This window comes from Notolepis coatsorum, assembly GCF_963971535.1.
Source record: "Notolepis coatsorum genome assembly, chromosome: 13".
Taxonomy (NCBI): Eukaryota; Metazoa; Chordata; class Actinopteri; order Aulopiformes; family Paralepididae; genus Notolepis; species Notolepis coatsorum.
Genome location: NC_140177.1, coordinates 4341218 through 4358278, shown reverse-complemented (window position 1 = coordinate 4358278; position 17061 = coordinate 4341218). Strand labels below are relative to the sequence as shown.

Below are 17061 nucleotides of genomic sequence, written 5' to 3'. Positions count from 1 at the left end.
CCAACTCCAGTTGTAATGTCAGTACCTTGGTCAAGAGACCAACTCCAGTTGTAATGTCAGTACCTCGGTCAAGAGACCAACTCCAGTTCTAATGCCAGTACCTTGGTCAAGAGACCAACTCCAGTTGTAATGTCAGTACCTTGGTCAAGAGAGCAACTCCAGTTGTAATGCCAGTACCTTGGTCAAGAGACCAACTCCAGTTGTAATGTCAGTACCTTGGTCAAGAGACCAACTCCAGTTGTAATGTCAGTACCTTGGTCAAGAGACCAACTCCAGTTGTAATGTCATTACCTTGGTCAACAGACCAACTCCAGTTGTAATGTCAGTACCTTGGTCAAAGGACCAACTCCAGTTGTAATGTCAGTACCTTGGTCAAGAGACCAACTCCAGTTGTAATGTCAGTACCTTGGTCAAGGGACCAACTCCAGTTGTAATGTCAGTACCTTGGTCAAGAGACCAACTCCAGTTGTAATGCCAGTACCTTGGTCAAGAGACCAACTCCAGTTGTAATGTCAGTACCTTGGTCAAAGGACCAACTCCAGTTGTAATGTCAGTACCTTGGTCAAAGGACCAACTCCAGTTGTAATGTCAGTACCTTGGTTAAGAGACCAACTCCAGTTGTAATGTCAGTACCTTGGTCAAGAGACCAACTCCAGTTGTAATGTCAGTACCTTGGTCAAAGGACCAACTCCAGTTGTAATGTCAGTACCTCAGTCAAGAGACCAACTCCAGTTGTAATGTCAGTACCTTGGTCAAGAGACCAACTCCAGTTGTAATGTCAGTACCTTGGTCAAGAGACCAACTCCAGTTGTAATGCCAGTACCTTGGTCAAAGGACCAACTCCAGTTGTAATGTCAGTACCTTGGTCAAGAGAGACCAACTCCAGTTCTAATGCCAGTACCTTGGTCAAAGGACCAACTCCAGTTGTAATGTCAGTACCTTGGTCAAGAGACCAACTCCAGTTGTAATGTCAGTACCTTGGTCAAGAGACCAACTCCAGTTGTAATGTCATTACCTTGGTCAAGAGACCAACTCCAGTTGTAATGCCAGTACCTTGGTCAGGAGACCAACTCCAGTTGTAATGACCAGTACCTTGGTCAGGAGACCAACTCCAGTTGTAATGCCAGTACCTTGGTCAAGAGACCAACTCCAGTTGTAATGTCAGTACCTTGGTCAAGAGACCAACTCCAGTTGTAATGTCAGTACCTTGGTCAAGAGACCAGCTCCAGTTGTAATGTCAGTACCTTGGTCAAGGGACCAACTCCAGTTGTAATGCCAGTACCTTGGTCAAGGGACCAACTCCAGTTGTAATGACCAGTACCTTGGTCAAGGGCAACGTCAGGATATAACTACAGCAGCATGCATGTCTCTTTATGCCGTGGGGGAAACCCACGCAAACACAGGGAGAACTCCACACAGAAAGGCCCCCTGCTGGGGTTTGAACCCAGGACCTTCTTGCAACAGTGTGAACCACTGCACCAATGATATAAACGTGAAGCCTTCAGTCGATACATGCTGATACTGCCAATCATTCTACATGCTTGGTGCCAGGATTTGGTATTGCATTTGGTCTGCAAGTTGGATTTAACGTTTCACTCCACACTATCACATTGCCCTCAGATTCATCACTAATGACAGATACGACACTCATCACTGTGTCCTTTATGAGAAGGTTGGTTGGCCCTCTCTGATGGAGAGGCGCAACAAACACTGGTATTTGTTCATTATTAAGGCCCTTATTGGTAAGCTACCTCCTTATACTACGTCAGTATTGTAATGGGATTTTGGAACCTATGGAACATGTCCTAGTGACTGGCTGGTCCTTAAGGTCCCCTGAGTTTACTTGGAACAGGATAAATCTGCATTTAGCTATGATGCCCCTCTAGCTCATGGAATGAACTCCAACAGTCCTTAAAGCTCGAGATTCTCTCCTCTGTTGCAGAGTTTAAAACATTGATCATACCTTTGTCAATCAAGTTGTACGTGTTTTAATTGATTTGTTATCCTTGCTTTTTGCCTGGTCTTGTTGTCTTATTGTTATGATCTTGTGGTTTTATATGCTTTTTCTTTGTGCTTATTTCTGTATGTACACTCCTTAACAGGTTTGAAATAAGATTTTCTGGGAGAACTAAGGTCAAGTGAATCCTGGATTGAAGGACAGCGAGCTCCACTACCTTGAAGGAAAAGGCCCCCAAACACGGCGTTAGACATTAGTTGTTGTTCTTGCTGAGCTGGTAACAGGTTATCTCTCGTCCTTCCCTGATAACGATAAGTAAAGAAGGCACAGTGTCCCGAGTATGAAGGGTCACTGAAGCCTCCACCGCTCTGATCACTCCTGTATTCTCTACATGTATGAGCTCATAATAACATTTATAACCAGACTCACCATATTATTGTAATATCACGGTATGCCGATATATTGCCATTAATTACCTTTTTCCAACTCAACTTTTTCAAATTATGTCCCCAACGGAAAACTTTGTTAACATTTGCAATCAAAATATATATTCATCATCCGTTTTATATATTTTTTTATGTTACATGTCCTTTCGGACTAGTCATGTTTTTTTCTTTTTAGGTTTTTATTGATTTTTGCTACCGAGCAGTCCAGTAGAGAGAGAGAGAGAGAGAGAGAGAGAGAGGAGGAATGGGAGATATACCGGGGAAGACATTCGGCAAAGATCACCGGGTCCGGGAGTGGAACCCGGGTCGGCCGTGTTGCACCGTAGTGCTGTATGCGGTGCGCCACTCAGGCGCCCCATCATCCGTTTGATCTAATAAGATAACATTCAGTCTGTTCACCTCACTCCAATAGTTTTTATTGCAGTAAAATGGGATTGTCAAGCAAAAATTATATATATAATATATATATATATATATATATATATATATATATATATATATATATATATATATATATATATATATATATATATAAATATCTATGTATACTTGGGTGTCACTGTATCAATATAATATCAGCTAAATATTGCGATATATTGCTGTATTGACCCCCCCCGCCCCCCACCCCTAATACACACATGCTCACTTGCACATACTTTATAATCTTTTTGCATTTTGTACTTTTAGTTTTGTATATTTGGTATAGTGTTTGTGCTTCATACAGTAAAAAGAATAAAGACCAATCTCGGGAGGCTCATACAGAACCAAGCATTTCACTGTAATGTACCTTATATTTGCACCGTACCTCATTGTCTGCATTTGTACTCATTTTTACTCATTGTACTTAGGTTGTACTTTAAATTGTATATTCCTCTTTTACTGTATGAAGCACATTATCAGGGGGCTCATACAGAACCAAGCATTTCACCGTAAAGTACATGTATTTTATATGTGACAAATAATAAACAAACTTGAGACTTATACACAGATAAAACTTGAAAGTTGAACACCTACCAGGTTGTATATGATGCCCAGTAGCAGCAGGCCTCTATGAACTAGGGCCGTGCATGACTGACCAAAATTATTTTTGAATAGTCCATATGTTCTTAACACTTTCAGTGCCGGCCATTAACCCATTCTCTGCCGGGCATTGTACCCATCATTGTACCCTCTCTGCCAGCACTGTAAGTCTATGGAGATGTTCACCTTCTTTGCAGGGCTATAATTTTTTAAATTGTATTGCTAAATTGACATTACTATGGCCCATTCAACATCAAGTATCTATCGTTCAGGATGTAGGAACGTTTTACTTTTTCATTCACACATTCATACTAAAATACCATCTAGAGTATAAATATGTTTTTATCGCTTTCTGCAGTATTTCATCGAATGTGAGATATAGGCATAAATGCATATATTAGATGATCAAATGCAGTTCGATACCGATCAACGTTATATTAAAAATTTCAACTGTACATGGTCCTAAACGTCATGACTGATCATCTGCGGGTGAACGGAGGGGGGGGGTCGTTTATAATTCAATGACCGACGTTAAATGATTCATGTAGTATGGGTGATATATTGATCAGAGCAGTTTGTATCGAAAATGGTAAAGAAAAACGCTGAAACTCACCCCAGTCTACTCGTAGCGTTGGGCGATGAGAGTGGAGCAAACAGATCCCAATTATGGGATGTTGATCGATGCAATCCATTTCCGGTTTGTATATTGAGCCCCGGGACGATAAGCGAGTGGCCGGATGAAAATAGGGGACGGACCGATCTACAATGGGCACTTCCGGTTTGGCAACTCGCCGATCGGCCACCAGGTGGCGGTATTGAAGCATTGCAGAGTTGTGATGGCTCAGACAGCATCACCCAAGACTCCGTGGGTGAAATATGAATACCATGACGAAAATATGAAATATTGACCTCAAAAACGCCTTACGGAGTTATTGGCAGACAACGCATGGCGGAGAAACCCGCCTTAACACGTGATTGGCGGAGAATGGGTTAACATGGTAAAGCATGGTTAAATGCCAGCACCCACTTCAATGATAGCGTTGTGAACGCATAATCTCTGTCTTAAATTATGGCTATGTGTCTAATTTGCCCGTCGTTTAACAATGACTTGTTTGCAGTCAACATTGTCAAAACGGATTGTTTTTATTTTTAATCTGTTCATTTCCGTTTGATAGCATTTTGAAAAGCCCTCATTTTCAAGGAAAATATAAAGATTCCGTGATAAAAGGCATTTACTGGAATATTCTGGCATACACAAACACGTTGTCATTTTTCGGCCTATTTATGAATCGTTCTCAAATAAATGCTAGATTATCGATAGTATATGTGTACTTATGCACGCTAGAGGCGGGCTGAAATATCGATTCTCTCATTTCCTGATCGCGCACACACAGACACACACACACACACGCATAGGGCAAACGCTTATATCTCTGTAAAAATAGCTCTGATTATCCTAAGACTGGTAAAATAAATTCCTTACCTAAGATCAGATGTTATCCAAAAAGATTATTCCAATTCCTGATCGCCATTCCAAATATCGATCATGCTTATTGATTACAGTGTTGGGTACTGTAAATACATAATCCACGCATTTTCCGGGCCGGCGAGCACAATGGATTCTTCAGTTGGCTTGAGGGAAAAGTAAAATGAGGAAACTGGCCCCCCCCTAGGGCTGGGCGATATGGAAAAAAATCATATCGCGATAACGATATGATAATTTTATTTTATTTCTCGATATCGATAATTATCGAATTGTTATAAGTATAAAAAAAATAAAAAAATAATTTTTTTTTTTAACATCAGATGTATGTTTATTTTGCAGCAATTCTTTGTCATTGCCGCCATCTTTAGTGTTACATCCCCTCACACTCCAGTTCTCAGGCTGCAGCTGGTTTAAAAGCTAAAGTAAACCGGCTTCTCTGCTGGCTGTGGCTCCAGAGGAGTTGAACAGTTCTGGCTCTGCTAGTTTATTTTCGATCTTTTGGCGCTTTTTTGGTGGACAAACCACCGCACATGTGCACTGTGACTCGTGACTGGAGTCTAGTTCTGCTAGCACACATAGCCTACTGTGTACAGACGGTTTCAAAATGTATTTTAAATTAGAAAGCAAACAAAATAAATGGACAAGAGAAAAAGAAATCTGAATTTGGTCAGTATTGTCATTTGGACAAGCAAAGCCATTACTTTAAGTTGCAGGCAAGAAAGACAAGTCTGTCCACTGTCTCTGGTTTTAAAACTGCCCTGTTGCAGGAAAAAAAAAAAAAAAAAAAAAAAAAAAAAAACGATTTTTCGATTTTTTTTTTATTTCGATATTCGATATCGATTATTAAAATATATCGCGATATTTATCGTTATCGTTATATCGCCCAGCCCTACCCCCCCCCCCCCCCCCCCCCTTCAGCAGTCTAAAGTAATGGGGTGCAGTTACACAGGGAGAGACGATAGGGGGCGGTATCTTCCCAATTGAGCTCAGAGAGAGTCTGCAGACTGCAACACTTCCTCTATTAAAAATATATTGTTATTTTCCATCTCGGTTTAAATTCAGTTAAAATGTTCAGTTTCAGTTAAATTTTTTTTTTATTTATTTTTTTAATCTTTTCCCCCCTCCATTTTCCTCCGATTTTCTCCCATCCCAATGTTAGTCGTATGCCAATTCCCAGTCCCTTCCTGGTCGCTGCGCACTTACCCCCCACAGTCAGATCATCTGGGAGAGTGGAGGCTATCACGTGCTTCCTCCGACACACGTCCAGCCAATCACCGCTTCTTTTCACCTGGCAGCGCGGATTCTCACTGAGAGGGCGTAGCGTGTGGGAGGATCACACTATCCCCCTCAGGTCCTATCCGCGCTTAGCAGGCGCCCCCGACCGAACTGTAGGAGTCGCTGTTTACAACGACCCGGACCCACCCCGCCAGCTTCTCCCACCCTCTAATACAGCCAATTCTCCACTTGCACAATCTCAAAGTAGCCATTTCCGGCTGACTTCCGGTTGCCAATGGCACTTCCTGTCCCATCCAAATACATTGGTTTTAGCTACTTTTCTCCCCTTATTTAAACAACTTTGTCGTCACAGAGAGGCAATGAAACGTTTGTATTATTATAGTATAGAATGTATTTAATAAGCAAACGTTTGTCAGCAGGGTTTTTGGGCTGTATTTCATGTAAAAACGTTTACTGTTAGTTTCCTTGCTCAGCCAGCATTAGCCTTCATTAGCTAACAGAAGCTAGTGGTTAAACAGGCCGGATTAGCTTTGAGCTAACTATCTTTCCCGACCCATGTATTCATTCCATTCTAAACATAACGTTAGTTTACAAAACATGACCCGTCTATAGAACGTTGAGGAACAAATTAAATAGACGGGTAATGTTTTGAACAACTAACGTTACGTTTAGAATGGAATGCATCGGCAAAGATCCGTTAGCTCAAAGCTATTCCGGCCAGTTTATCAACTTCCTGTCATTTAGAAATATGATTTATAGTGAAAATCATTACCAAAACGTCCGGAAAAACCTAACGGGAGCATTATAGACTGTCATACAAATGTACAAATGCTATAAGGTGGCAAGAAATGCACTATAAACAATACTTTGCGGCGTCATTTCTTGCGCTAGCCTCTTGTTAGCCAGCATTAGCCTTAATAGCTTTGAGCTAAGGATCTTTGCAGATGCATCAAGTATTGTTTATAGTGCATTTCTTGCCACCTTATAGCATTTGTACATTTGTATGACCGTCTATAATGCTCCCGTGAGGTTTTTCCGGACGTTTTGGTAATGATTTTCACTATAAAATCATATTTCTAAATGACAGGAAGTTGATAAACTGGCCGGAATAGCTTTGAGCTAACTATCTTTCCCGACCCATGTATTCATTCCATTCTAAACGTAACGTTAGTTGTTCAAAACATTACCCGTCTATATAATTTGTTCCTCAACGTTATATAGACAGGTCATGTTTTGTAAACTAACGTTATGTTTAGAATGGAATGAATACATGGGTCGGGAAAGATAGTTAGCTCAAAGCTAATCCGGCCTGTTTAACCACTAGCTTCTGTTAGCTAATGAAGGCTAATGCTGGCTGAGCAAGGAAACTAACAGTAAACGTTTTTACATGAAATACAGCCCAAAAACCCTGCTGACAAACGTTTGCTTATTAAATACATTCTATACTATAATAATACAAACGTTTCATTGCCTCTCTGTGACGACAAAGTTGTTTAAATAAGGGGAGAAAAGTAGCTAAAACCAATGTATTTGGATGGGACAGGAAGTACTATTGGCAACCGGAAGTCAGCCGGAAATGGCTACTTTGAGATTGTGCAAGTGGAGAATTGTATTAGTGTGAACGGCCAGCCAAGCTGGTGACAACCCCGGAGCTGTGAGCTGGATTCGAACAGGCGAATCCAGCTCACAGCTCCGGGGTTGGTGACGAACGCAATCTCCGCTCGGCCACCTAACCGCCCCCAGTTAAATTCTTTTTAATAGAATGGATAATTAAAATCAAAGGGTATTGCACATAAATAGGCACTTCAGAATCTGAAGTTCAGATAATCCTTCAGAACGTTGATCGGCTCAACTGACCGACAATAAATCAACAAAATGACACCATTCACCATCGTAGCCCATAATAACAGCATTGCATTGGCCTGTCAACCGGTTTTAATAAACAAACAGAAACAGTAGCATGTGCATCTTTTAGATCAATTAGGCTATGAAAATTAGGCTGCCTCTAAATATAAAAAGGAATTAAATAAGAATGGTTTGCTTCAATAATAATAATAATAATAAAAAAAAAATTATATATAAAAAAAATAAAAAATAATAATAATTAATTATTATTTTTAATTATATATATTATATATATATAAAAAATAGACCGACATGAAAATCGAATGTGGAGACTGGCATCGACTATTAGAAAATTCTAATATTCTAACTCATCCCTACTATGAACACCCACCAGGTTGTATATGCCCAGCAGCAGCGCCTCTATGCAGCCCGAGGTGTGCGGGTCGCGCGCAGCGCTGACGGCCAGCAGGCTCCACAGGAGCTCCGGGAGGAACTGCAGCGTGAACCTCTGCAGCCGCGGCTCCCCGCTGCGGTAGAACTCAAACAGCTGGTGGCAGACGGGCTCCAGGAGCTGAGGAGGAAGAGGAAGAGGCTCGTTTAAACAGCTGAGGAGGAGGAGGAAGAGGCACGTTTAAACAGCTGAGGAGGAGGAGGAAGAGGCTCGTTTAAACAGCTGAGGAGGAGGAGGAAGAGGCACGTTTAAACAGCTGAGGAGGAAGAGGAAGAGGCTCGTTTAAACAGCTGAGGAGGAGGAAGAGGCACGTTTAAACAGCTGAGGAGGAGGAAGAGGCACGTTTAAACAGCTGAGGAGGAGGAGGAAGAGGCACGTTTAAACAGCTGAGGAGGAGGAGGAAGAGGCACGTTTAAACAGCTGAGAGGAGGAGGAAGAGGCTCGTTTAAACAGCTGAGGAGGAGGAAGAGGCTCGTTTAAACAGCTGAGGAGGAGGAAGAGGCTCGTTTAAACAGCTGAGGAGGAGGAAGAGGCACGTTTAAACAGCTGAGGAGGAGGAAGAGGCTCGTTTAAACAGCTGAGGAGGAGGAAGAGGCTCGTTTAAACAGCCGAGGAGGAGGAAGAGGCTCGTTTAAACAGCTGAGAGGAGGAAGAGGCTCGTTTAAACAGCTGAGGAGGAGGAAGAGGCTCGTTTAAACAGCTGAGGAGGAGGAAGAGGCTCGTTTAAACAGCTGAGGAGGAGGAAGAGGCTCGTTTAAACAGCTGAGGAGGAGGAAGAGGCTCGTTTAAACAGCTGAGGAGGAGGAAGAGGCTCGTTTAAACAGCTGAGGAGGAGGAAGAGGCTCGTTTAAACAGCTGAGGAGGAGGAGGAAGAGGCTCGTTTAAACAGCTGAGGAGGAGGAAGAGGCACGTTTAAACAGCTGAGGAGGAGGAAGAGGCTCGTTTAAACAGCTGAGGAGGAGGAAGAGGCTCGTTTAAACAGCCGAGGAGGAGGAAGAGGCTCGTTTAAACAGCTGAGAGGAGGAAGAGGCTCGTTTAAACAGCTGAGGAGGAGGAAGAGGCTCGTTTAAACAGCTGAGGAGGAGGAAGAGGCTCGTTTAAACAGCTGAGGAGGAGGAAGAGGCTCGTTTAAACAGCTGAGGAGGAGGAAGAGGCTCGTTTAAACAGCTGAGGAGGAGGAAGAGGCTCGTTTAAACAGCTGAGGAGGAGGAAGAGGCTCGTTTAAACAGCTGAGGAGGAGGAGGAAGAGGCTCGTTTAAACAGCTGAGGAGGAGGAAGAGGCTCGTTTAAACAGCTGAGGAGGAGGAGGAAGAGGCTCGTTTAAACAGCTGAGGAGGAAGAAGAGGCACGTTTAAACAGCTGAGGAGGAGGAAGAGGCACGTTTAAACAGCTGAGGAGGAGGAAGAGGCTCGTTTAAACAGCTGAGGAGGAGGAAGAGGCTCGTTTAAACAGCTGAGGAGGAGGAAGAGGCACGTTTAAACAGCTGAGGAGGAGGAAGAGGCTCGTTTAAACAGCTGAGGAGGAGGAAGAGGCTCGTTTAAACAGCTGAGGAGGAGGAAGAGGCTCGTTTAAACAGCTGAGGAGGAGGAAGAGGCACGTTTAAACAGCTGAGGAGGAGGAAGAGGCTCGTTTAAACAGCTGAGGAGGAGGAAGAGGCTCGTTTAAACAGCTGAGAGGAAGAGGAAGAGGCACGTTTAAACAGCTGAGGAGGAGGAAGAGGCTCGTTTAAACAGCTGAGGAGGAGGAAGAGGCTCGTTTAAACAGCTGAGGAGGAGGAAGAGGCACGTTTAAACAGCTGAGGAGGAGGAAGAGGCTCGTTTAAACAGCTGAGGAGGAAGAGGAAGAGGCTCGTTTAAACAGCTGAGGAGGAGGAGGAAGAGGCTCGTTTAAACAGCTGAGGAGGAGGAGGAAGAGGCTCGTTTAAACAGCTGAGGAGGAGGAAGAGGCTCGTTTAAACAGCTGAGGAGGAGGAAGAGGCTCGTTTAAACAGCTGAGGAGGAGGAAGAGGCTCGTTTAAACAGCTGAGGAGGAGGAAGAGGCTCGTTTAAACAGCTGAGGAGGAGGAGGAAGAGGCTCGTTTAAACAGCTGAGGAGGAGGAAGAGGAGGCTCGTTTAAACAGCTGAGGAAGAAGAGGCATGTTTAAACAGCTGAGGAGGAGGAAGAGGAGGCTCGTTTAAACAGCTGAGGAGGAGGAAGAGGCACGTTTAAACAGCTGAGGAGGAGGAAGAGGCTCGTTTAAACAGCTGAGAGGAAGAGGAAGAGGCTCGTTTAAACAGCTGAGGAGGAGGAGGAAGAGGCTCGTTTAAACAGCTGAGGAGGAGGAGGAAGAGGCTCGTTTAAACAGCTGAGGAGGAGGAAGAGGCTCGTTTAAACAGCTGAGGAGGAGGAAGAGGCTCGTTTAAACAGCTGAGGAGGAGGAAGAGGCACGTTTAAACAGCTGAGAGGAGGAAGAGGCACGTTTAAACAGCTGAGGAGGAGGAAGAGGCTCGTTTAAACAGCTGAGGAGGAGGAAGAGGCTCGTTTAAACAGCTGAGGAGGAGGAAGAGGCTCGTTTAAACAGCTGAGGAGGAGGAAGAGGCACGTTTAAACAGCTGAGGAGGAGGAAGAGGAGGCTCGTTTAAACAGCTGAGGAAGAAGAGGCATGTTTAAACAGCTGAGGAGGAGGAAGAGGAGGCTCGTTTAAACAGCTGAGGAGGAGGAAGAGGCACGTTTAAACAGCTGAGGAGGAGGAAGAGGCTCGTTTAAACAGCTGAGAGGAAGAGGAAGAGGCTCGTTTAAACAGCTGAGGAGGAGGAGGAAGAGGCTCGTTTAAACAGCTGAGGAGGAGGAGGAAGAGGCTCGTTTAAACAGCTGAGGAGGAGGAAGAGGCTCGTTTAAACAGCTGAGGAGGAGGAAGAGGCTCGTTTAAACAGCTGAGGAGGAGGAAGAGGCACGTTTAAACAGCTGAGGAGGAGGAAGAGGCTCGTTTAAACAGCTGAGAGGAGGAAGAGGCACGTTTAAACAGCTGAGGAGGAAGAGGCTCGTTTAAACAGCTGAGGAGGAGGAAGAGGCTCGTTTAAACAGCTGAGAGGAGGAAGAGGCTCGTTTAAACAGCTGAGAGGAGGAAGAGGCTCGTTTAAACAGCTGAGAGGAGGAAGAGGCTCGTTTAAACAGCTGAGGAGGAGGAAGAGGCACGTTTAAACAGCTGAGGAGGAGGAAGAGGCTCGTTTAAACAGCTGAGAGGAGGAAGAGGCACGTTTAAACAGCTGAGGAGGAAGAGGCTCGTTTAAACAGCTGAGGAGGAGGAGGAAGAGGCTCGTTTAAACAGCTGAGGAGGAGGAAGAGGCTCGTTTTAACAGCTGAGGAGGAGGAAGAGGCTCGTTTAAACAGCTGAGGAGGAGGAGGAAGAGGCACGTTTAAACAGCTGAGGAGGAGGAAGAGGCTCGTTTAAACAGCTGAGGAGGAGGAAGAGGCTCGTTTAAACAGCTGAGGAGGAGGAGGAAGAGGCTCGTTTAAACAGCTGAGGAGGAGGAAGAGGCTCGTTTAAACAGCTGAGGAGGAGGAGGAAGAGGCTCGTTTAAACAGCTGAGGAGGAGGAAGAGGCTCGTTTAAACAGCTGAGGAGGAGGAGGAAGAGGCTCGTTTAAACAGCTGAGGAGGAGGAGGAAGAGGCACGTTTAAACAGCTGAGGAGGAGGAAGAGGCTCGTTTAAACAGCTGAGGAGGAGGAAGAGGCTCGTTTAAACAGCTGAGGAGGAGGAGGAAGAGGCACGTTTAAACAGCTGAGGAGGAGGAAGAGGCTCGTTTAAACAGCTGAGGAGGAGGAAGAGGCTCGTTTTAACAGCTGAGGAGGAGGAAGAGGCTCGTTTAAACAGCTGAGGAGGAGGAGGAAGAGGCACGTTTAAACAGCTGAGGAGGAGGAAGAGGCTCGTTTAAACAGCTGAGGAGGAGGAAGAGGCTCGTTTAAACAGCTGAGGAGGAGGAAGAGGCTCGTTTAAACAGCTGAGGAGGAGGAAGAGGCTCGTTTAAACAGCTGAGGAGGAGGAAGAGGCTCGTTTAAACAGCTGAGGAGGAGGAAGAGGCTCGTTTAAACAGCTGAGGAGGAGGAAGAGGCTCGTTTAAACAGCTGAGGAGGAGGAAGAGGCTCGTTTAAACAGCTGAGGAGGAGGAAGAGGCTCGTTTAAACAGCTGAGGAGGAAGAGGCACGGTTAAACAGCTGAGGAGGAGGAAGAGGCTCGTTTAAACAGCTGAGGAGGAGGAAGAGGCACGTTTAAACAGCTGAGGAGGAGGAAGAGGCTCGTTTAAACAGCTGAGGAGGAAGAGGCACGTTTAAACAGCTGAGGAGGAGGAGGAAGAGGCACGTTTAAACAGCTGAGGAGGAGGAAGAGGCTCGTTTAAACAGCTGAGGAGGAAGAGGCTCGTTTAAACAGCTGAGGAGGAGGAAGAGGCACGTTTAAACAGCTGAGGAGGAGGAAGAGGCACGTTTAAACAGCTGAGGAGGAGGAGGAAGAGGCTCGTTTAAACAGCTGAGGAGGAGGAAGAGGCTCGTTTAAACAGCTGAGGAGGAGGAAGAGGCTCGTTTAAACAGCTGAGGAGGAGGAAGAGGCTCGTTTAAACAGCTGAGGAGGAGGAAGAGGCACGTTTAAACAGGTGAGAGTGATGAAATCAGTGGTTCGGCAAAATTGTTCAGAGTATATATCTGCTTAGAAAACTAAAATGTCAATTATTTTTTTTATTTAAATATTTTTTTTATTTTTTTTCTCCATGTGGTAAATACACAGGTCACAACAGGTTTACAGGAACGTTTTGGAGTTGAATTTGGAGTATATTTCGTGACTGTTGGGAACTAGGCTACACCGGCACACCTACTTCCAGTGAATGACGCTAAGCTAGGCTAACGGCGCGGCTGTTCCCTGAGCCTACTGCATGCATAGAGAAGAAAAAGGGTATGTATCTGCTTGTCTAACTCCAGGGTAGATGGCAAATAAGCAAATTTCCCCAAAAGTTGGCGTGTTCCTTTAAGATGTGCAGTGCCAACAATTCAGTTTACAAAATCTTGGGGCCTCAAGAGATATAATCTTCTTTTGATATATTTCAACAATGAGTAGACAAAAAAATAACTCACAAAAATACCCTCACCCTGCCAGCCAGCCACCATTGTGTATTTCCCCTACACTACCAAACATCAGACATGTACACCTGCACCAGCAACAACACTGAAAGACCACAGCCACCCAAACCACAAACTGTTGGAGCGCATGCCGTCTGCCAGACGGTACCGCAGTCTCAGGTCCACATCCAAAACAACACTGAACAGCTTATTATTATTTTTTTTTTTTAATCCTTTTTCCCCCTCCTTTTTTCCTCTGTTTTTCTCCCATCCCAATGTTAGTCGTTATGCCAATTCCCAATCCCCTTCCTGGTCGCTGCGCACTCTACCCCCTACCGTCGGTCTGGGAGAGTGGAAGCTATCACATGCTTCCTCCGACACACGTGTAGCTAATCAACCACTTCTTTTCACCTGGCAGCGCGGACTCTCACTGAGAGGGCGTAGCGTGTGGAAGGATCACACTACCCCCCTTAGATCCTATCCGCGCTGAGCAGGCGCCCCGACCGAACTGTAGGAGTCGCTGTTTACAACGACCCGGACCCACCAGCTTTCCCACCCTCTAATACTGCCAATTGTATTAGTGTGAACGAACGCAATCTCCGCCACCTGACCGCTGAACAGCTTCTTTTAATTTTTTTTATTATCGGAGAGAGAGAGAGAGAGAGAGAGAGAGAGAGAGAGAGAGAGAGAGAGAGAGAGGGAAAGTGTTTCTACAAGTTCAGATTGTTCTGATCTTTAATACTCGTTCACAGAGCAATAATTGAACCCTTAAAAACAAAAGAACCATGCAAGTCCACCGTAGCTGCTAAGGTAAAAGAAAAAAGGTTTTAAAACCTAATTATCTACAGTCCCGAGTTGAGTGTTGTTTATTCATAGCTCAAAGTGGCATAGACCAAGTCTCCCAAGAGATGCATCAGTTAGTGATGCACGATATATCGGCCGCCGATATGGCAGTTTTTTTACACATCGGTATCGGTCCGATATCAAGATAGGGCCGATATGAAAAAAAATATATAATAATGTTTTTTTTTTCTTTTTTTTTTTTTTATATATACATGTTTTGGTCTTAAATAGTTTAAAAATATCAGTCATTGGGCGGTTAGGTGGCCGAGCGGAGATTGCGTTCGTCACCAACCCCGGAGCTGTGAGCTAGATTCCCCCGTTCGAATCCAGCTCACAGCTCCGGGGTTGTCACCAGCTTGGCTGGCCGTCTGCACTAATACAATTGGCAGTATTAGAGGGTGGGAGAAGCTGGCGGGGTGGGTCCGGGTCGTTGTAAACAGCGACTCCTACAGTTCGGTCGGGGCGCCTGCTAAGCGCGGATAGGACTCGAGGGGGATAGTGTGGTCCTCCCACACGCTACGCCCTCTCGATGAGAATCCGCGCTGCCAGGTGAAAAGAAGCGGTGATTGGCTGGACGTGTGTCGGAGGAAGCACGTGATAGCCTCCACTCTCCCAGATGATCTGACTGTGGGGGGTAAGTGCGCAGCGACCAGGAAGGGACTGGGAATTGGCATACGACTAACATTGGGATGGGAGAAAATCGGAGGAAAATGGAGGGGGAAAAAGACCAATAAAAAAAAAAAAAAAAAAATATCAGTCATTTCTGAAAATAAGTTACAAAAGTTTAAAACAAAATGCGTTTTGGAAAATAGCTCTTTATTTGATTATCATAAGAAAAGTGTTTTCTATACAGAGATATCGACATCGGTAAATATCGGTATTGACCAGAACAGCAATATTAATATCGGTTATCGGTATCGGCCACAATTTTCACATCGGTGCATCACTAGCATCAGTCATTCACACTCCACACGATTAGGACCGACTCACAACTGCAAATATGTAGACCATCCAATTTTCGTTAAAATAATTGGCAGGTTCTGGAACAGATATAAAAACTAGTTTTTTCACTGCGTTGACACGACCCATCATAGACAACTCTCCATTTCTCTAAATTAAACGTCGAACTTCTCTAGTGGTTCATAGTTCAATTTGTACAGGAGTTTGTAAGGAATAGCAGCTCCAACATGTTACATTTTATCTGTAATTTTAAAAAGGCAGGCCCACCTTTAACCTTTTCACTACCGCACTGTAGAAGGTTAACCATTTCACTACCACACTACAGACGACGGTTAACCATCTGTAGTGTGGTGGTGAAAGGTTAACCTTCTGCAGTGTGGTAGTGAAAGCGTTAACCCTTTGTAGTGTGGTAGTGAAAGGGTTAACCTTCTGCAGTGTGGTAGTGAAAGGTTAACCTTCTGCAGTGTGGTAGTGAAAGTGTTAACCCTTTGTAGTGTGGTAGTGAAAGGTTAACCCTTTGTAGTGTGGTAGTGAAAGGGTTAACCTTCTGCAGTGTGGTAGTGAAAGGTTAACCTTCTGCAGTGTGGTAGTGAAAGTGTTAACCCTTTGTAGTGTGGTGGTGAAAGCATTAACCCTTTGTAGTGTGGTGGTGAAAGGGTTAACCTTCTGTAGTGTGGTAGTGAAAGCATTAACCCTTTGTAGTATGGTAGTGAAAGGGTTAACCTTCTGTAGTGTGGTAGTGAAAGCATTAACCCTTTGTAGTGTGGTAGTGAAAAGGGTCATTTCCAAGGAGGGCAATATGGCGGTACGAGGGGGGGGGGGGTAGAGCTGTGTCTAGAGAGAGAATAGAGTAGGCTTTTAATTTGCATGGAATGTTTAAACATCCTCAACGTTAAGGGAGCAACAACATCCCCCACATTCTGTACGCTTAAGACCATCAGGGCCGGCAGCTTTACCATTAGGCAAACCCTTAATTGCTGTAAATACTTCCTGCAATTTCTCTATTCGGTGCATTGCGTGCAACTTTGCTTAGTTAAACTGAACGTCGTTTCACTACCACACTACAGAAGGTTAACCTTTCACTACCACACTACTGACGGTTAACCTTTCACTACCACACTACAGAAGGTTAACCCTTTCACTACCACACTACTGACGGTTAACCTTTCACTACCACACTACAGAAGGTTAACCCTTTCACTACCACACTACAGAAGGTTAACCTTTCACTACCACACTACAGAAGGTTAACCTTTCACTACCACACTACAGAAGGTTAACCCTTTCACTACCACACTACAGGAGGTTAACCTTTCACTACCACACTACAGAAGGTTAACCCTTTCACTACCACACTACAGAAGGTTAATCTTTCACTACCACACTACAGAAGGTTAACCTTTCACTACCACACTACAGAAGGTTAACCCTTTCACTACCACACTACAGAAGGTTAACCTTTCACTACCACACTACTGACGGTTAACCTTTCACTACCACACTACAGAAGGTTAACCCTTTCACTACCACACTACAGAAGGTTAACCTTTCACTACCACACTACAGAAGGTTAACCTTTCACTACCACACTACAGAAGGTTAACCCTTTCACTACCACACTACAGGAGGTTAACCTTTCACTACCACACTACAGAAGGTTAACCCTTTCACTACCACACTACAGAAGGTTAATCTTTCACTACCACACTACAGAAGGTTAACCTTTCAC

The 17061-nt window shown here is 44.4% G+C and overlaps 1 protein-coding gene across 2 annotated transcripts in view; it reads right to left on the bottom strand.

The window, feature by feature from the left end:
* hycc1 (hyccin PI4KA lipid kinase complex subunit 1) overlaps nt 1-17061 on the bottom strand; it is a 114227-nt gene that overhangs the window by 27310 nt on the left and 69856 nt on the right. For both annotated transcript variants that reach the window (XM_084327549.1, XM_084327550.1), the window contains exon 4: nt 8382-8561. In XM_084327549.1, coding sequence (XP_084183675.1) covers nt 8382-8561 — 180 coding nt within the window. The remainder of the gene's footprint in view (nt 1-8381; nt 8562-17061) is intronic.